The 21,056-nt window shown below is 40.8% G+C and overlaps 1 protein-coding gene across 8 annotated transcripts; it reads right to left on the reverse strand.

Annotated features, from left to right (window-relative positions):
* Positions 1-9,736: 9,736 nt before the first annotated feature.
* On the reverse strand, positions 9,737-21,056 carry NOLC1 (nucleolar and coiled-body phosphoprotein 1). 8 transcript variants are annotated; one of them, XM_007479121.3, is made up of 14 exons: positions 20,851-21,056; positions 19,230-19,285; positions 19,009-19,136; positions 18,719-18,861; positions 18,280-18,553; positions 17,460-17,599; positions 17,229-17,361; positions 13,681-13,911; positions 13,420-13,575; positions 12,999-13,127; positions 12,389-12,895; positions 12,127-12,239; positions 11,927-12,019; positions 9,737-11,832 (listed from the first exon to the last, which is right to left on the reverse strand). In XM_007479121.3, exons 1-14 carry the CDS (start codon positions 20,968-20,970, stop codon positions 11,674-11,676), a joined length of 2,382 nt encoding a protein of 793 aa, XP_007479183.1. In that variant the 5' UTR covers positions 20,971-21,056; the 3' UTR covers positions 9,737-11,673. The 8 variants fall into 8 exon arrangements, with proteins under 8 accessions (XP_007479183.1, XP_056660939.1, XP_007479186.1 ...); XM_056804961.1 differs by having other exon boundaries at positions 13,681-13,908; positions 20,851-21,055; XM_007479124.3 differs by having other exon boundaries at positions 12,127-12,236; positions 20,851-21,055.

The following is a 21,056-nucleotide window of genomic DNA, read 5'->3' on the forward strand; positions in this document are numbered from 1 at the left end:
GAGGGATCAATTCTAATTTATCTCAAGGAGGGGAAAATGTTGGATCTGATTGTTAACAAAAAAAAAAGACAACTAAAAGAATGTCAATTACTACTAATCCATATGCTTTCCTTCCCATCAACTTAAAATGTTTATAAAAATGTATATATACATCAAGGACATATTGAAGATTTTCGAAAGTTAGATTCCACAACAGATCACAACTTTACAATAGGTACCTATAGTTCTTTTTCTCACTCTTTTCTTAACTCTTACCTCATCATTCCAAAAAACCTGCTCTCTACAAAATGACTAATTATCTCTTATTCAGACCAAATTCTTTTTTATCTATTTTTTAATGTAGTTCTTTCCTTCCCTCCCCAGATCACAAAAGGCATCATCCAGCAAAATATGTAGGTTATGTCATTCATATTTCATTTCTCTGATAGTGAACATTCACAAATTATCAAATATTAAATCTGTAGCTATATAAAATGTTTCCCCAATTATATGTAAAAACAATTAACATTCATTTTTTTAAAATTTGAGTTCCCAATTCTCTCCCTCCTTCACACCTCCCTTCTCACTCCTTCTCACCCCTTTAATCTTTCCTGAGATGGAAAGCAATCTGATATATATTTTGCATGTACAATCATGTAAAACATTTTCTGGCCATTGGTCATTTTGTGGAAGAGAACTTAAAACAAAAAATAAAAGAGAGTGAAATGAAAAATAAATAAATAAATGTCAGCTCCCTGTATAGCTTAAAAATTAGATCTCAACTCAAGAAACTTGCTCCAAAGATTTATCCCCCAATTTACCTGCTTCTTTGTTAATTTTAGCTGCATGAGTTTTGCAAAAATCTTTAAAATTTGTGTTGAATAATCAGTTCTTGTTTCAATAGTTGTATTCTTTGGAACCTCAATGAACTTATGCAGAGTGAAATGAGCAGAACCAGGAAAACAATGTACACAGAAAGTGAAACATTGTGGGACTATCCAATGTAACAGACTTTACTACTAGTAGTAATACAAAAATCCAGGACACTCCTGAGGAACTTAATGGGAAAGAATGCTATCCATATTGAGAGAAAGAACTATGGAAATAGAAACACAAAAGAAAAACATATGACATCATTTGTTTATATGGGTATATGACTTGGGGTTTTGGCTTTAAAAGATTGTTCTATTGCAAAAATGAATAATATTGAAATAGATATAAGGGATAACATTTGTACAACCCAGTTGTTGGCTCTGGGAGGTGGGAGGGAAGAGGAGAGGGAAAGAAAAATAATAGTTGTATTCTTTGGGTTTATCAAACATTAGGCTGCTATATTCGTTTACTATATTATGTATAATCTGGTCCAGAGATCAATCTATTTCTTAACCAGTAGCAAAGTGATTTGATTATTACAGCTTGGTAGTATAAGATCTGAGACAACTAGGTGTTTATCTTTGCTTTTTTCCCATTAATTCCCTTGAGATTCTCTACCCTTCCCTCATCCAGATGAATTGTTAATTTTTTTATGTTTATAAAACAATCCTTTAGTAGTTTGATTCATATGACATGAAATATATAAATTAATTTAGGCACATTTTTATTATATTGGCTTGGCCTACTTATGAGCAATTTATATTTTTCCAGTCATTTAAGTGTCTTTAATTGTGAAAAGTGTTTTTGTAGCTGTGTTCATATCATTCCTATGAATATCTTGGCAAATATACTGTCAAATATTTTATATTTTCTGTAGTTATTTTATAATTTTTTTAAGCCCTTGCTTTCTGTATTAGAATCTATACTAAGAATCTGTGCCAAGGTAGAAGAGTTGTAAGGGCTTAGGCAATAGGGATTAAGTGACCTGCCCAAAGTAGCACAGCTAAGAAGTGTCTGAGGTCACATTTGAGCCCAGGACCTTTCAGGCCCGGCTCTCTGTTCCACTGAGCCAACTAGTTGCCCCTCTAAAGTTATTTTAAGTGGAGTTTTTCTTCCTACATCTTCCTGCTGAATTTTGTTGGTAATAAACAAAAATGTTAATGTTTTATGTGAGTATAGTTTATATCCTGCTGCTTTGCTAAAATTCTTAATGGTTTCATCTATTTAGGATCTCTGTGATTCTCTAAGGAAACCATCATGTCACCTAAAATAATGGGGTAATTTTGTTTCTTCTTTGCCTATATTTATACCCACCCCCCAACCCCCAATTCCTTTTTCTTGTCTTATTACTATAGCTAGTACATTTAGCACTTAAAACTAAATGGTAATAGTCACAATGGACATCTTTGTTTTACCCTTGATCATACTGGAAAGAATTCTAGTTTCTCTCTATTACAGTTAACACTCTTGGTTTTAAATAGATATTTGCTCAGTTTTGGGGTGTAAGTTGTAAGCCAATATCTTTTGCTTTCTCAAACTATCTGCCCTTATATAGTGATAACTGCTAAATCTGGTGTAATCCTGATTCTTTGGTGCTTGCGTTTTTTGGGGTGATTTTTCCTTTGTTTTTTAAACCTAGAAAACTCTAGATTCTCTCTACAGTATTCCTGGGAGCTATAGCCTTGCAGTTTTTTTTATTTTTACTTTGCCTTCTGGCTCTAAGAGATTTGCACATTTATTGAAATATGATGTCTAAGCTTTTTTTTTTTTGCAGGGTGTGGTGAGGGTATTACATTGTCTCTCGGATCTGGCTTTGAAGGCTGAAGCTTAGACTTTGTTCCGCTCCTGGGTTCAGAGCCATACAGCTATTTGATTTTGAACTTGCTCTTTTCTCAGGACATAGCCTAGGGCCACACAAACCACTCCTCAACCACATGGACTGCCCATCTTGGATTTGTGACCTATAACTGGGCAGTGACAGAAATGCCAGTTGGCACCTTTCCCCAAACACTACAGGCCAGGTCCCTCATGCTGCATCTGGGACCTCTTGCCCTAGTCCTCGGCCTCCCTCTGCTTGGTCCTGGAAGGACCCTGCCCCATGTGTTCAGACTATCCCTCTGTTGATCTGAGCAGAAGACATGACTTATTTTTTCTTGATTTCCCAATCAAGATTCTAGTCTGGTGAATTTTCTAAGTCTGTTGAAGAGCTCTGGGGGAAGAGTTTAACTGTTCTTCCTATTATTCTGCCACCTTGGCTCTGCCCTTAATAGATCTTTTCTATAGCATTAATACAATGCTACCAGAAATGATCCTATTGGTTCTTTGCCTCAGTTCTTGGTATCTTTGTGAAAGTTGTACTTACCTATCAATTCATGCTTGAGTATCAAAAAAGACAGAGCAGATACATAAAGACTCAGAAGTAGGAGAGAGAAGGGGAAGGGAATAATAAGTATAAAGCACCTAGTAGGAGCCCAGCACTGTTTTTTACAAATATTTTGATCCCTTTGAGACAGGTTGCTATTATTGTCCCCATTTTGCATGTGGGGAAACTAAGGAAACTATAGTCACACAGTTAGTGTCAGACATGACATTTGACTTTTGAGTTCGGATCTTCCTGACTCCAAAGGCCAGCACTCTGTCCACTGTGCCACTAAGCCCCACAACCAGTACATTTCTCAACTGAGAAACGAGGCTTACCTTTGTCTCAGCTAAGAAAGGTTAAGATCAATAATAAGTGGTGGTATCAATATTGGAGTTTGATGTCAGCAATAGGTTACAATTCCTGCTATGAAATTCTAGTGTGTAACTAGAAAAGTTGCTAGGCTACAAAATAACCTGAGGATATTCAGGACCCCAAAAAGAATACATCACAAGCACCTATTACCCAAAGGTAAAGGGGTCAGCCTCCCCTGAGAGGTAGAGGAAGAGAACATATATTGAGCCAAACGGGTTCCAAGAAGAGCCCATTTTATAAGACTAAGATTATATTTGAATAATATGACAATATATATGGAGGATCCATATTATTATTCTGAGGAAAATAATGGAAATCATGGCATAAAACCTCTTCCCCGACAGTGGGAGAACTGAATTTAGAGGAAGCCCTTTTCTTATTGAATACTCTTGCTGCAGGGATTCTGTGACTTAAAAAAGAATGTAGTCCTGGGAGCAGCTGGGTGGTTCAGTAGATTGAATCAGGCCTAGAGACGGGAGGTCCTAGGTTCAAATCTGGCCTCAGACACTTCCTAACTGTGTGACCCTGGGCAAGTCACTTAACTCCCATTACCTAGCCCTTATCACTCTTCTGCCTTGGAGCCAATACACAGTATTGACTCCAAGATGGAATGTAAAGGTTTAAAAAAAAAAAGAATGTAGTCCTATAAGAAAGAAACTAGATGAATAGAATGAGGAGCAGAGATCCAATGTCGCTGCCATTTTCTATCTGTATGGCTCTGCTTTCTGGGGACCAGACTATTTACGTAATTTCCCAATGACTTGGTCAGGTCTCTTTCCACCATGCCAGCCCTCTTCTCCCATTGGTGAACGGCTTCTGGGATCTCAGAGGGCCCTCAATCTCTAAATCCTGAAAATTTTGAGGAAATACCAGTCACCGTGGAACTGGTTTCCCAAGGGTAGATATTGTGAACAAGAACCCAGACAGAACCAAACCTGACCAGCCCACTTCTGAAGCCTCAAAAAAATAGGATGTTGGAAAGGAGAGACCCCCATCAGTTTCTACAGGAGGGGAGAGGAAAGGAGAGGGAGTGCCATAGTCTATTCAGAGCAGGAAACCAATTGGATCTATTAGAGATAATGATCAGAATCACCAGTTAGAAAACTGTTACAAGAGTCCAGACAAAAGGCTACAAAGGCCTCAACTGGGGTTAGTTACTGTGGGAGTGGAATGGAAGGGGCAGATAACAGAAACAGCTCAGAAACAGAATGCACAGGTCTCAGTGATTAATTGGATGGCAGGTGGAATGAGGAATGAGTGCAAAAAATCAGAAGTGACATAATCTAATCCTCTGGTCATGGTTGCTATTAGAACAAATAGGAGGAATGGTTAAGTGACTCGGTGGATGGAAAGCCAGGCCTAAAGACAGGAGGTCCTGGCTTTCAAATCTGTGTGACCCTGGGTTACACAAATCTGTATGACTTCCTAGCTGTGTGACCACAAGTAAGTTACCTGACTCCAACTGCCTAGCCCTTACAAATTTTCTGCCTTGGAACCAATACTTACCAATTAAATTCTAAAACAGAAAGTAAGGGTTTAAAAAAAAAAGGACCTATTATGTGCCAGGACCTGTGTAAATGTGGAGAATATAAATACAAAGAACAAAACTATCCCTCCTTTCAAGGAACTTATCAGGGGAGACATGTCTGATAAAAAAAAAAAAGTCACCACGTCCAAAATTGAACACATCACTTTCCCCTACATTTCCCGTTCCTGGTTTCCCTATTTGTTTTTTTTTTTTAAACCCTTACACCTTCCATCTTAGAACTGATTTAGTATCAATTCAATGTTCAAGGCAGAAGAGCCATTAAGGCTAGGCAGTTGGAAATTTGGGTCTCACCATCATCCAGCCAACCAATTAGCTCAAAATGTCTAGAGGGATGGCTATAAAACTGAATTACAATTTCTCTGCAGAACTTCAGAGCTAGACAAAGGAATAATAAAGTGGAAGAATTCCATGGGAACTGGAACGACCTCCAGGAATTGATGCAGAGTGAAAGGAGCAGAACCAGAATATTGTACAGTCTGATACACTGTGGTACAATTGAATGTAATGGACTTCTCCATTAGTGGCAATGCAATGTCCCTGAACAACTCAGAGGGAATTACAAGAAAGAACACTATCCACATTCGAAGGAAAAACCATGGGAGGAGAAACACCGAAGAAAAACTGCTTGACTACATGGGTCAAGGGGAACATGATTGGGGATGTAGATTCTAAATGAACATTCTAGTGCAATGAAAAATGAAGGGATGTCCTCCAATTGAGGAATGGCTGAACAAATTATGGTATATATTGGTGATGGAATACTATTGTGCTGAAAGGAATAATGAACTGGAGAAATTCCATGTGAAATGGAATGTCCTTCAAGAATTGATGCAGAGTGAAAGAAGCAGAACCAAGAGAACAATGTTCACAGAGACTGATACACTGTGGTACAATCAAATGTAATGGGCTTCTCCATTAGTGGTAATGCAGTGATTCTGAACAACCTGGAGGGATCTATGAGAAAGAGCACTATCCACATTCAGAGGAAAAACTGTGGAAGTAGAAACACAGAAGAAAAACAACTGCTTGAATACATAGATTGAGGGGATGTAGATTCTAAATGAACATCCTAATGCAAATACCAACAATATGGAAATAGGTTCTGAGGGGAGGGAGGGAAATAATGTGATTCTTGTAACCAAGGAATAATGTTCTAAATTGACTAAATAAATTAATTCAAAAACTGTAAAAAAAAAAAACTTCAGAGCTAGACAGGAAGATTGCTGAATTTTAAAGAAAAGGAAACAAAGCCAGAGATAATCACATGTTGAATTAGTGGCAAAGCTGAGGGTGGATCTTGGGTTAACTCACTCCCCATGAAAAGGGCAGCACTGAGCTTCTCTGAGAATGTTTTTTTTTTGCAGAAGGCCTGGGACATGGGCCTGGGAGTAAGGTATTTCTAGTCTCCAAAGTCAACTCTATCCATTGTGATTTCACTGTATCATGCTACCAACTAACATTTTCTCAAAGCCTTGTCTAGAATTCCCATGCCTGAAATATCAAATATTCATCTTATTTTTATTCAGTCTGAGTAGATATATTGAATCAATTTCTAGCATACCCAATTCCTACTTTGCCCAAAGGCTCCAAGATCAAGGAACTGATCTGAAACCACACCTAGGTTCATCTTCTGAATCACATACCTTAATCAAAGCTATACATAAGAATGTCTTTTTGTATCTGTTGTGTGAAAAGAAAGCTGAGGTTCATTTCAGCTCTGAAAGTCCATTTTTCCTTAACTCCCAAATGGCAATATTCAGTCACAAATGAGGAGATATTTTGGAGAAAGGAATAGGTGAGCCTACACTGAAGGATCTTTCCTTCTGCTCTAAATGCAGAAATAGGCATATCCCAAAGAGAAAGGGTTTGTTTGGTCACCAGGGAAACATCAGAATTGCCTGAAAATGATGCTCAGTAAAAAGCAGAGCCATTCAAGCATTACCGCACTGCTTCCCACTCCTTGCTCATAGGGTTGTTTCATTCATTTTTTCTCTGGGCTTGATCAGGCTAACAGGAATGCTTTAAAATTGTGTTGAAGAACCTAGGGTATGTATGCCATAATATGCTGCTTCCTTCCCCCTCTCCACACATGCCTAAGGACATTTCTCATATCATCTGCCACTATGAAAAGATTGGAGGGGTGGGGGGGCCTGCAGCCAGGCCTCACATGCAACCTGAGGGTAGCAGTTGGGGCACTCGGGTCTCTAAAGGTTCACCATCACTGCTCTAGACCATATCAAACACAGCACCCAGGGGCAACATTCTTAAGTATGGTCCAAACCATATTAAAATGTAATTGAGAAATGTTTAAAATAAATTAAAAATACAATAAATAAAATAAATTACATTTTAAAATATAAGATCCTTATGTATAAGTTAATGACTACCACCACCCCCATTTCTATTTTAACTTAGCACCACTAGTCTAGAATAAACCTAAAAATTCCAACAAATGCAAAACTCTCTAATTGATATGAATCTATTAGAGGGCATCCCCTTTCAATCTTGTATTCCCAAGCACACAGGATTTGAGACTTTCATGAACAGCCATGTAACTTATTAATGGTATCAAGTAGCATAAAAAATGCAGATTTGAACATTAAAGCCAGTATTGAAGCAGAAGCTGAGGCTAGTTGACTCTCCTTCCTCAGTGCCTCCCCCAAATTGGTCTGAATATAGGAAAAGGTAGAGTACAAGGCTAGGACATTTCCTCAGCAGGTGCAAGGGGAGAAAAGGACTATCTGCATTGGCCTCATTCCTTCTTCCCAACCTCATGGGTAAGAGTTTGTCTGGATCTGTTCTTGGTCTCTCCAGCTGGCCTCAGGCTACTCCAGCAGATCTGCTTTAGTCTCCCACTTTGCTTCCATTAACTTCCCGATTCAATTCCACTCTTTCTTGTGCAGAGTCCCATCCCATGCTCCATGTGCCAAATAGAAGCATGGAGGACAGAGCTGCTCTCACCAGCTCATACCTTTTCCTCCTGGCACATGGCTCCTTTCCTACCCATCCTGGTACACTCCAGTCTACTGGAAGTTTCATCAAGCTGCTCCAAACAGGGGCAGGTAGATGGGGCAACCTTAGCCAGGATCACAGAGATTTCCAAATTGTTCAGGAAAAGCCAGAGCCTGATTGGACTTCACCTCAATGGGAGGGGGCTAGGAAATCAGAGAGAACTAAAGACTTGAAGATAATTAAAAAACAAAAACCCTTACCTTCTAATCCATAAGGGCTAGGTGATAATGTTCGTGACTTGCCCAGGGTCACAGAGCTAGGATGAGTCTGAAGACACATTTGAACATAAGACTTGCTGTCTCTACATTTAGATCTTTGTCTCCTGAGCCACCTAGCTGCCCTAAGATAATTCTTTAAAAAACAAAACTATATGATCTTCACCACTTAAATGTGTGACTATGGAAATATAGACACTCTTAGAGAAGAGGGACAGAGGGTGAGAATAAGTTTGTAAATAGAAGGAATTCTTCCAAAGTCAAGAGCTGCTGCTATAACCAAGAACTGTGAGATTTCCTTTCTGGAAAAGTCTTAAGTGCCAAATATACCAAACTATCAGGAGGACAAACAAAGGCAGGAGTAGGAAGACATAATCAGCACAAGCCTAGGAACCTTCAGGGGGTCTCAATATTTAAGAGGCCAGAGTTTTGAAAATGTTGGTAATAACACCTGTAAACCATGAGGGACTAATTAGCCTCTCACTCTCCTCCAAGTATGGAGACACTGACTTGCCTTTGGTTCAATGGCATGTTCAAAGTCTGCCAGCATATTTCCATCCATCACTAACCCCAGGGAGGGAGTCTGTGAATCTTACACCTTTTTTAGCCTTCTTAAAATATTTCACAGCAAAAACACCCACTGAATCACCACTAGTACTGCGGCCATCTGGGAAGCCCTCTACCTTTGGGTGAAGTAGGAAAGTTTTCTGGGCCATTCAGGAGCTGTCACCAGCCTCAACAAACCACTTCCATTTCCCCATTACCCTGGCAGGCAGCTAAAGCTTCTCTAGATTGCCAAGAGCAAGAGAGTTCAGGATTACTTTCCACTGTGACTTCTGACAAGTCCCCTTACCTGAAGTAACTACTCAAAAGTTTTATGATGTTTATTTGTTCTGCCAACAGTACTGAGGAACTGCACATTAAGTCCAAATTAAGGCAATCCTATGAATTTGATATTTGCAATAACTTCAATAGGGAAGTTTTCAGAACAAGGGTGTCTCTCAAACAAGCAATGTTTCTTTTTCTTTCTTTTTTTTTATCTTAAACCCTTACCTTCCATCTTGGAGTCACTACTGTGTATTGGTTCCAAGGCAGAAGAGTGGTAAGAGCTAGGCAATGGGGGTCAAGTGACTTGCCCAGGGTCACACAGCTGGGAAGTGTCTGAGGCCAGATTTGAACCTAGGACCTCCCGTCTCTAGGCCTGGCTCTCAATCCACTGAGCAACCCAGCTGCCCCCACAAGCAATGTTTGTAACACAACAATGCACTCAGTACTTGAGTTTCTGGTATGAAAGACTTCACTGGTCTTTCATTAACTCTTAAATTTTTCGTACCATCATTACTGCCATTAAAAAAAAAGGGAGGGGGAGGACTGTTATCTTACGAAATCTTATTTTATTGAGCAGATAAGAACCATTTGCAATCAACACATTAATTGCAGTTAGGATGAAAGTTCATTAGTCATGGGAGGAAAAGAGCTTGCTAGAAAACATACTTTAGCAAATGCTGGCTATATACTCATAAGGGGCAGCTAGGTGGCACAGCAGAGAGCTCTAGGCCTGGAGTCCAGAAGACCTGAGTTCAAATCCTACCTCGGCCACCTGCTGTGTGCCCCTGGGCAAGTCCCTTAACTGCCTCAGTTTCCAAATCTGTAAAATGAGCTGGGGAAGGAAATGACAAAAATTGTAAATAATTATTATCTACTCAAAGGCAAAGACCAAGTACTGGATTATCACAGACAACTTAAGGGACAACAAAAATAGCATTCTAATGAACTGCTCCCCATTTCCGATACCAATTGAACCAACAGCAGAATGAACTTCCTACCCCATACTAGTATGTATCTAGTCAGTTCACTACAGAGAGCTATGTTCTAGAGGACAAGTATACAGACTCTTCCACTGAAAATGTTCTTTCATTTCCTCCCAGCCCCTCCAAAACACAAAAATCATACATTCTAGGATAGTGAATAAAGTCTTATACCTTTCTCCTCCCTACCAAATAGTTATATTTATATTTTTTTTTCTGAATGACTTTTTGAAAGTTTAGTTATATTTAGAAGGCTGTGCAACTTTTAATAGTGTGAACAGTCTGAGGATGTTAAGAAATCACTCGTACACACTGAACAATTGATCAATGTGATACTAAGGGGACACTAAGTGAAAGCAAGATTATCATCAGGACATGATGGAGCCACCAACCTATGTACATCCTGACTCTCTTCAGCAATGGTCTACCACAGGATTCTAGGATGAAAAAAGGGGGCCCTTGAAGTTCACCAGATCATGATCCAAATTATGATCAAAGGAGTACATTCACAGGATTCTTGTGGCCAATGAGTTTGGCTGAAGACCTGAAGAAATGGGAGGTAGAGTGCTAGAGTAGATTCGAAGTAAGTGGATATGAGTTCTGTTACTGGCTCTGCATTTACTATCTAGGTGACTGCTGCCCAATCACTTAGGCTCTAAGAGTCTCCATCCCCTCATCTGGGAAAGGAGGGAAGAGAGGGTAGGACTAGGTGACCTCTGAGCTCCCTCCCAGCTCTAAATGGAAGATCTTGTGAAATGGCATGGATAGTCATAACTCAATGAAATAAATAAACCTGGGGGTGTTACTTATTGTCAGTTGTTCCTTTGTTGGCTCCCTATGAAGTTTGTAGGGGATTATAAACATCCAGAATGAGTAAACTGACAAGTAGCCTCTTGAGATGAATAGTATTTCAAAACTCCAAAGCTCTCCGATTTGGATGGTGCAGATGCAGGTCACTATTCCCTCTTTAGAACTATGTTGACAGTTTTACAATATTTTTTTTTGAGAAACTCCCCTCCTACAGCCAACTTGGAGGTGAGCTTCTCCTAAGATAGGTTGTCCACCCTACCCCCAAACTAAAATCATCCAAAATATTATGGGTGCTCAATTGAGTCTTTTAACCAAGTCTATTGGGTCAAAATGTTACCTGTGGGAGTGTCTCTCTGGCAAGTTATGTTAATCAATAGGAAAATATGATTCAATATAAAATTACAAATTTTTGCTTCACATACAACCTTTCAGGGACTTCTCAAGTGAGGTTGAGTTATATTTGCATTTCAGAGGATTGAGGGGACAACTAAGCAACACACTTCTGGAAGAATACTTCCCTCAACTTACTTTCCTGTCCCACCACCCACCCACTCCCCAAAGGATCCTCATTGAAAACCTGTCCACGGCCAAGTCTGGACTACGGCTGAGGGAGCAGTCACTAGCCCGAGCCAACCAATCCCAGAAATAGAACTGGGTGCTAGGCCCTAGGCTCCAGAGTCAAAGTCTCTCCATTCAGTCACTTTCGAACTTAACAGAGTTGACTTGGGTGGAAATGGCACCACCCCGGTAGCTGCCCCTCTTCTTCTTAGTCTTCTCATGTCGAAAAGACTTGCCTTTGGTGAACTTCAGGACCTCGTTTGCTTTCTCTCCCCAATCTCCAGCTGCACCCCTCTGAGGAAAGGAAAGAAGTCATCACCAACCAGAAGGCCTAGAAAAGGCTGAGGTATACTCCCCCTCCTGGGCAGTCCCATCATTCCTTTCTTACTTTGGCATCAAAGGAATTGTCAGCCACCCGAGAATCCACTTCAACTTCTTCTGACTTGACTCTTCGGAAAGGTGAGGATGCCCTTTTCTCTCCCTAAGGAAGAAGATTAGAGTATAAGGGAAAGATGCCAAGGGGGTCCCCTACCACACTGGCCCAGAAACATTCCCCTTTTACTCCAGGGGATGGTACTGGTCACTTACCTTCTTTGTTTGGGGAACTGTGTTCGGGGTCTGAGGCCTTTGTTTCTTCACCTTAGGGGGAGTGGCCTCTTGGCCAGGGCTAGCATCCTTTTTCCGCTTCTTCCCAGAGCCTACTGGACACACAAGGTAGGAGCACTTATCAAGAAATAGTCTTTAGAGTTCAATTCTATATCATTCTCCACAATGCTCTCCTAGATACCACAGTATTGAGAATACATGGATGGACCCCCTCAGAACACCCCCACCATGTTCTAACACAGACCTGGCTTGGCTGCCATCTCCTCTTCCTTCTCATCCACAGATGCACCAGTCTTCCCATTCTGAGGTGTTGGAGGGCAGGACCCATTGGTCACTAGACTAGAGCTCTTTTTAAGTTTTGGTTGTTCCTCTTCTTCGCTGGAGCTGTCAGAACTACTCTTGGCCTTAGATTTTTTTGCTGAGGCAGGTTTAGGAACAACTGTGGTCCCCACCTTGGATTTAGTCACATTGCTTGATGGCTCATCCTCTTCACTGCTGGAGCTTTCTGAATCTGAACTGCTCTCCTGGGGAGCTACTTTGGCCCCTGGAGATGGAGTTCCCTTGACCCCCACCTTAGGTTTGGGGACAGCTGCTGCAGCCTTTGTCACTGGCTTCTTCTCTTCCTCACTAGAACTGCTGTCCTCCTCACTCGAGCTGCTATCAGCTTTCCTGGGCAAAGCCTTTGGACTGGGGGCTGGCTTTTTACCGGAGGCTGGCTTGGCTGATGCTTCATCCTCAGAGCTATCAGAGTCTACACAGAAAGACCACAGTGAACAGATGTCCCCAGACCCTGGTCAAGGAAGTAACAGCCTCCCAGTGCCCCACTCCCAGTTCCTTAACTTCCTCTTCTCTACCTGAGCTGTCTGAAGAGTCCTCAGCAGCCTTTGTAGTCACAGCTTGCTTGGGAGTAGACTTAACAGCAACAGCAGGTTTAGGGGCTGCCTTCTGGGAAGGTTTCTTCTCTTCCTCCTCAGAGCTGGAATCTATAGGGAATCTCTGGGGTTAGGATGGGCCCACAACTCTGGTCAAGGGAACAATCCTCACCCTTTCACTCTAGGAAGACTGACCTCATTCCTTCCCACCAAACACCTTTTTTTTTTTTTAAAGAAATTTTATTTCCCCAATTAGTACATAATGACAAATTTCCACATACATTTTCTAAAGTTATAAAATCCAAATTCTCCCTCTCTTCCTCCTGACCCCTTCGAAACCACACCAAAATTCTTCAACTAGGGATGAAAGACAGAGAAGAGGAAACAGATACAAACAAGACACCTGAGTCACTGTCTGAACTGGACTCCTTTCCTGTGGTCTTGTTTGTTGCAGTCTTGGCTGGTGTGGCCTTAGCTGGTGTGGCCTTGGCTGGTGTGGCCTTGGCTGGTGTGGCCTTGGCTGGTGTAGCCTTAGGTGTGGCAACTTTGGCCTGTTCCGCTGAGAATGGTAAAAGTGTCTCATTTCCTGGTCCATTCTTGTGTTCCCACCCACTGCCTTCCACCCCTCCACCACAAGTTGTGCCCCTACCACACATGTACACACCAGTAGCTGCCTCCTCCTCATCGCTGCTGTCCTCACTGCTATCAGAAGAGTCACTGCTTTCTTCTTTCTTCTTGGGGGGCTGAGTGACTGTTACCTTCTTGGAAGGCTGGTCCCCTCCTACCTTCTTCTTAGGTGGCTGGTCTCCTCCCACCTTCTTCTTAGGTGGCTGATCCCCTCCCACCTTCTTTGGCTGGGTGCAAGGGGGTGGAGGGACAGAGCTATATGGACCTGCTTGGAGAGACACAAAAGATGAAGAGGAAGAGGTCAGTGGCTGAAATGCCATATTCTCATTCTTTCTCTAGCCAGTGATTTTTTTTCCCCTTAAAAGCCTCCTAATTAAAAAAACAAACAACAAAAAAGCCTTCTAGGGGGCAGCTAGGTATTTTAGTGGATAGAGCCAGGGCTGGAGACAGGCAGTCCTGGATTCAAATTTAATCAGACACTTCTTAGCTATGTTACCCTGGGCAAATCACTTAACCCCCCCCACACACACTGCCTAGCCCTTATGGTTTGCTCTTCTGCCTTAGAACCAAAATATAGTATTGATTCTAAGATGAAAGGTAAGTATTTGGGTTTTTTTTTTTAAACTCTCCTGAGGGGGCAGCTGGGTGGCTCAGTGGATTGAGAGCCAGACCTAGAGATGGGAGGTCCTAGGTTCAAATCTGGCCTCAGCCACTTCCTAGCTGTGTGACCCTGGGCAAGTCACTTGACCCCCATTGCCTAGCCCTTACCACTCTTCTGCCTTGGAGCCAATACACAGTATTGATTCCAAGATGGAAGGTAAGGGTTTAAAAAAAAAAAACCCTCCTGAAAGTCTACCTAATCCAACCTAAGCTTAAAGGTAGTAGCACTGGGACATTACTATGCTGGGTTCAAAAAAATCTTGCCCTTGATTGAATCCTACAACCTTTTCTAATCTCTCCTGCACAAAAAAGAATGAGACTTAAAATCGTACAGAAAGATCTATTCTGAGAAGGGTGTGCAATTAGGCAACCTTAGACCCAAAGGATAAATACACATGTATTTTCAACTTTTATCCCATCATATCCTGAAACATTCATCCTTTAAAGTTCTGTCCTGGGTCCTCATTTATTTATTAAGTCTTTTAATTGTTCTCAACTTGAGTCCTACATTAATAACCATCTAGATCAAGAATGGCATCTTGATTTCAATACATATAAAACAGAAGTCATAATCTTTCACCCAAACCTTTGCCTGCTCCAAATGTCCCATTTTTTGTTTGGGAGCACTAACACCTCAGTAATCCAAGTTTCTTATCTTGGAATCATTCTGAATTCATCCCTCTCCTTTATTTAATCACTTGCCAAGTACAAAGCCAATTCTGCCCTCGCTATATCTCTCATCCATCCAGTCAACACAACTACCATGGTAGTTCAGAATCTATTTCAACATATCTCATACCTAGGATTACTGTGATAAACCTCCATCTCTTCCCAAGGGCTCAGTCATCATCTCTCTCTATAGTGGATTTTTTTTTAAATCTATGTAAAATGTTTTTCCATGGTTACATGATTTCTCTCTATATTGTTGATTCCTGGAGTTATATATCCAGACGTGCTTTCTTCTGAGTTCATCATATATACTTTTTGGCTTTTGATCCATATCTTAATCTGAATACCTCATAAATACTTCCAACTCATTATGTACAAAATAAAATCCAAAATTTTCTCATCAAAAAAAGCTAACTTGTCCCAATTTTTCCAGGAATAACCACTATCCTTCAAGTCATTGAGGAGGACAACATCCTTAACTCCCCACTTTCACTTATCCCACAGATCCAGTTTGTCAACAAATGCTCTCATGTCTCCCTTTGTAATATCACTCACATATCTCTTTTCTGATCTTACTCATATAACCCTCAGCTTTGAATAGGTCTTCATCACCTCTCATTTTACCTATTTCAAAAACCCTCTAATTGGTCTTCCTACCTCAAGCCTCCTGAACTCCAATCCATCCTCACATTTGCCTGAGTGATTTTCCTAAAGGACAGCAATACCCATATCACCTATTTCCCCCCCTTATTCAATAAAATCTGGTAGCTCCCTATTACTTCTAGGATCAAATATAAGCTCCTCTTTTTGACATTTAAAGTTCTTTACAACCTGACCCGTTACTTTTTTTCAAGTCTTTCCCCACTTCACTCCCCTCTACAAACTACACTGGCCTGCTTGCTGTACCTCATACAAGGCATCTGTGGCTATGCATTGCTCCAGTGTGTTCTCTCTCCTCTCACCTCCACCTAAGTTTTCTTCCTGGCTTCCTTGAAAAAGCAACTTAAATTCTACATTATGCAGGAAACCCTTTCTTGTTCTCCCACTGCTAATTGTGAGATTTAAATTAAATTCTATCTTCACATAATGAATGCCTGGTCCCCAGAGATTGCCATTCATCTACTCTGCAGATATCTCCTATATACCTGATGATTCTGGCTATCTCTCCTATTAAGAGTGAAAACTTCTTGAGGTCAAGGATTTTCTTGTATCCCTAGTGCTTAACACATAAATGCTAATAATAGTAAAATAATAATAATAACAAGTGATTGTTCTCCTTATTTCCAAGTTTCTCCTTTCTCCAACCCATCTTCCAAAAAACTGCCAAAATTATTGCACCTTAAGGCACAGGTTTGACCAAAGTCACTTCTATACTAAAAAAAATACAAAAAGCCCATCCTACAATAAGATGAAACCCAAGACCTTTATCTTGAAGCCAATCTACCTTTTCAGATTTTTTTCACATGACCACTCTCCTTCCAGTTTGTTAAATCCCAGACAAATCATACTACTAGGTGTCCTTTGAACTTATCATTCCATCTTCCCCTTCCATTTATTTGCATGAACTATGTACCCCATGCCTTTAACAAAACTCCTTATTCCCAAATCTGTATATTCTTTCCTTACTAAAATTCCCTAATACATGTTAGTGTTCAATACATAATAGTAGAATAGAATTAAAAATAGAGGAATTTATAAGGATTTTCCTCCCAAATTTGTTGGGTAGACAGTCCAAGTTATTGACATCATTGTAATACAGATAAGAAAACAGGCTGAAGAGAGCCATAATTTAATGTCTCCTAGTTATTATAGATATAACATTCTTTTCACTAAATTAGACTTATAACTGAGACTCCTGGTTATTTAATGTTTATGGATTAAACAACAAAATACAAATAGCAAACCCCAAAACCATTGTACCTCAGTATGTGCTATTCTGACATTCATGTATTATATTCTGCTATCCACAACAGAGACTGAAACATTTTTTGTTTTTCTTTAGAAAGGAAAGCAGAAGGATGAGTCTAGTCAAAAGAACTGTACCCAAGGATAGGAAAAAGGCACTCAAGATTGATAGTTGGAAAATATATTACTTGATGCCTTTGTATCAAAGCCCCAACTCTGTCTCCAATGAATTAAGCTAAATAGGAGAAGCTACTTTCATATGCAACCTCAGGCAGAGACAGGATTCAGAGGTTCAGACCCTGAACCCATACTGGAGACCTGGAAAATAGCCTCTTTCTTTATCTCCCTCACCTTGCTTGGCCCTGACAGATTTTTTCTTCTGCTTCTGATCCTCTTCTTCCTCACTGGAGGAATCTTCACTGCTAGAACTCTCCTGGGCAGGTTTCACAGGGGTCTTGGATGAAGTTGGTTTCTTCAGTACAGCCTTAATGAAAACATACCAATATACCTATTAATACCAACTCTTAGTGATGGGGGTCATTGCCCACACACACACACACATACAAGGAAAAAAATATCAACCTTTTTGGGTGGAGCTGCTGCCTCCTCATCTGAATCACTACTGCTGCTGCTGCTGCTGCTGCTGCTGCTGCTGCTGCTACTGCTACTGCTTTTACCAGCTTTGCCATTGGCTAATTTGGAGGTGACTTGGGCAGTTGTGCCTGGAAGGAAAAGGAGGATGAATTTAGTTGACTATGTGCAAGACATCATACCAGATAATGAATAAATATTTCATAGGAAAGATTGTTTCTCCATTTAATTCTGCATCCCAAAACACTAAGAACAGAAATGTAATTATCCCTAAGGCTTCAGGTGATCAGGATATAGTTAAGAACCATTCAAGTATCTCCTTAAAATCATTCTGATTAAAGATCTGTCAAAGTTTGTAGCATATTTTCCTACCCCATACTCCATTTTAGGTATAAGAGAAAAATAATACAAAAATTTTTCTCTTCAGTATCTAAATACTACTTACAAAGGAACCTCTGATGGTAGCCATAAGAAGCCTACCATGAGAAAAATGTGAATGTCTATGTTGGTAGCAAAGAGGGACAATTCTTTTTTTTTTTTAAACCCTTACCTTCCATCTTGGAATCAATACTGTGTATTGGCTCCAAGACAGAAGAGTGGTAAGGGCTAGGCAATGGGGGTCAAGTGACTTGCCCAGGGTCACACAGCTGGGAAGTGTCTGAGGTCAGGTTTGAACCTAGGACCTCCCACCTCTAGACCTAGTTCTCAATCCACTGAACTAACCAGCTGTCCAAAAAGGGACAGTTCTAAGAGCCCAGATCTCAGAATATCCAAGTCCCTAGCCACCTCCCCTTCTCCTAAAGAAAAGTACCTGGCTTAGCTGGGGTCTTAACTGGAGTCTTAGCTGTGGCTTTGCCTGGAGTCTTAACTGGAGTCTTAACTGGGGTCTTAACTGGGGTCTTAACTGGAGTCTTTGGTTTCTGTTTCTTGTTAGCTTCATCCTCTGAGCTGGAGTCAGAGTCAGAGTCAGAGTCAGAGTCAGAGTCAGAATCGGAGTCGGAGTCAGAACTGGAACTTTCAGTTTTCTTGGGCTGGGTTGCCTTAGGGGAAGGTTTGGCTGCCTTGGTTGGGGGCTTGGCTCCCTTCTGTTAGGAGGAAAAACAAATATTTATGGAGAATTCTCTTCCCATTACCTGGACACTACCCAGAACAGGTTCAATGTCAGAAAGATGTCCTTACTCATAGAATCTCTGTGTCAAATCCTGTAGTAGAAAAACCTAGCTCCTCTCCTAGAACCCATGAATTCTAACCTGGACAGGCTTCTTCTGGCTTTCTTTGTCTTCTTCACTAGAGTCTTCACTGGAGTCTTCACTGCTGCTACTACTACTCTCTGCTGCTTTGGCAGGAATAGGTGACTTCCCAGGCTGAGGGGAAGTAGCAGGTGACTTGGTGGCTGGGGAAGAATATGAAATTGGTAAGAATTAGGCTTCTGCACAAGCTGAATATTTACAAATAAGAAGAATATTCATGCCCTTTAGCTAGAAATCAAACACTGGGATAAAACACAATTTTCCCCATCCCTCCATGGATCATCTTTCACCTAGTTTCTTAGCTGGAGGCTGTTTGGACTCTCCTTTATGACTGCTGTCACCAGAAGCAGCTGTTTTCTTAGCCTTCTTTGCCACTGGTCCGTTAGCCTGCAACTTCCGCTTTTGAGACTTGGAAGACCTACTGGATGGGGAAAAGGTAAAATGAACTCTGAGAAGGGCTAGTCTATATGACCCACTAGGGATGAGAGAGGCAAAGGTAGGAGAGACTTACTTGAGCCAGAAACTATAGATATCCAAAAGGGAAGTGGCGTTGGGGTCTTGTTGGGCCTGTAAGAGCAGAAAGAAAGGTAGAGCTGACATCCCTAGAATGCTATAATTTTTGTAGTTACCTCCACAGAATTTTATCTGGTTAAATTGGTCCACTGTTAATATCCCAAAATATTTTAGCTAGCCTTCCCATTTTTATGCATCTATATGCAAATCTAATTAATAAGCATGCCATTATGTTTTCATACAAATTCAAATTATTGTATATTTATTAAGAACCTACCATATTTAAGCAGCTAGATACAATAAATAGGATACAGATCCTGCTTTGTAAGGAACTTACAATAAATTTTGATACAAGGAATTGTAATAGGTACAAAGGGAAGGTCCAGGCAAAATTATGGTAATTCCATATTAAATATTTGACTTAATTGACTGAGGAAGAAATCATTTTTCAATTAGGGAAAGGGAACTCAAGGGGAATGCTCCATCACAGAGTGGAACCTGAATTAGGCCTTGAAGAGTCATGGAGAATAGTGCAGCTTAGTAGGAACATAGATAATAACTCACATTTATATTGTGCTTTGAAGTTAACAAAGCACTTTCCCTACAACCCTGTGTGTTAGCAAAGCACAAGTACTGTTATTCCTATTTTACAACAGAAGAAATGGTTCAGAAAAAATTGAGTGACTTGCCTCTGGCCATAAGCCATAAGCCAGAGGCAAGACATAAGCTTGGGCCCTGTGACTCAAAAATCAGCATTCTGTCTTCCATTCTAAATTTCTAAGCTTGCAAATAAAAAACAATTATTATGAAGCATTAATTTCTACAAATCTTGTATAAACCTTAAGTCTGGTGCACTGGAACAAAAAATAAATATTCTTTCTTCTTGATGGGGGAGGGAGAGACATACAGCAATGGATATTTAATAAAGTGACATAATTCAAGTTCTTTGAAAAGATAACTCAAACAGAAAGTGGGTCACTACAGGAAGAAACAGCATTTAGAATGCTATAACTGCAATTTAGATGAAAACTCGATTTAAAGCATTTTAAACTCAACTGCCATGTGCCAAAAAGGGCAGGTGCTGGGGACAAAAAGATAAAAACGGAACAGCTTCTGACCTTAAGGAATTTACACACTAAGGGATGAAAGCCTTAACGGGCTGCAATGAGAGTGGAAAAGTGCAGGGTACAAAGATACATCTGATAAAAATGTTAACCAGAATTGAGTCAGGGCCATCCAATTGTTTTCCTTCTGGATTCACGTAGACCTAGCTATTCTTAACTAATATTCATTGGGATTCATTTAATCTCAAATCTAACATTAAGCACCATACCTCTCCTGACCAACTCCACAAACCTGATATACATTTACCAGTCCTACAGTCTTGCCTCGATTTACCTGATGAGAAAGTCTCCAAGCTCACGAAGGCTGGAATTAATCATATTAAACCAAAGCCAGAGCCCAGGGATCATACTGCCTAGGCACTCAATTTTTCCGGGAGCTCTCTCACCCCTAGGCCCAGGAGAAACCACGTGCTTTCCCCTCAACCCTCCCCGCCCGTGGCTTCACCAGCTAGGAGATAAGATCTCCCTTTTCCCCCCACGCGCGTGAGGACTCACGGTTCCCGTAGCCTTAGCGAACTTGCTAGCCGCCTCCGGAAACTGATTGTCGCGCAGGAAACCAAGCACAAGAGGGAATAAGTCGCTGGGCACCACGCGTAACAACTCTTGCTCCGCCATCCTCTAGGTCCAAATGCGTCACTGGCGCGACTCAGGGCTGTACGTCGCACACAATGATATCATTCTGAGATGCAGAGAATGAAGGG

This window comes from Monodelphis domestica, chromosome 1 (assembly GCF_027887165.1).
Source record: "Monodelphis domestica isolate mMonDom1 chromosome 1, mMonDom1.pri, whole genome shotgun sequence".
Lineage (NCBI taxonomy): Eukaryota > Metazoa > Chordata > Mammalia > Didelphimorphia > Didelphidae > Monodelphis > Monodelphis domestica.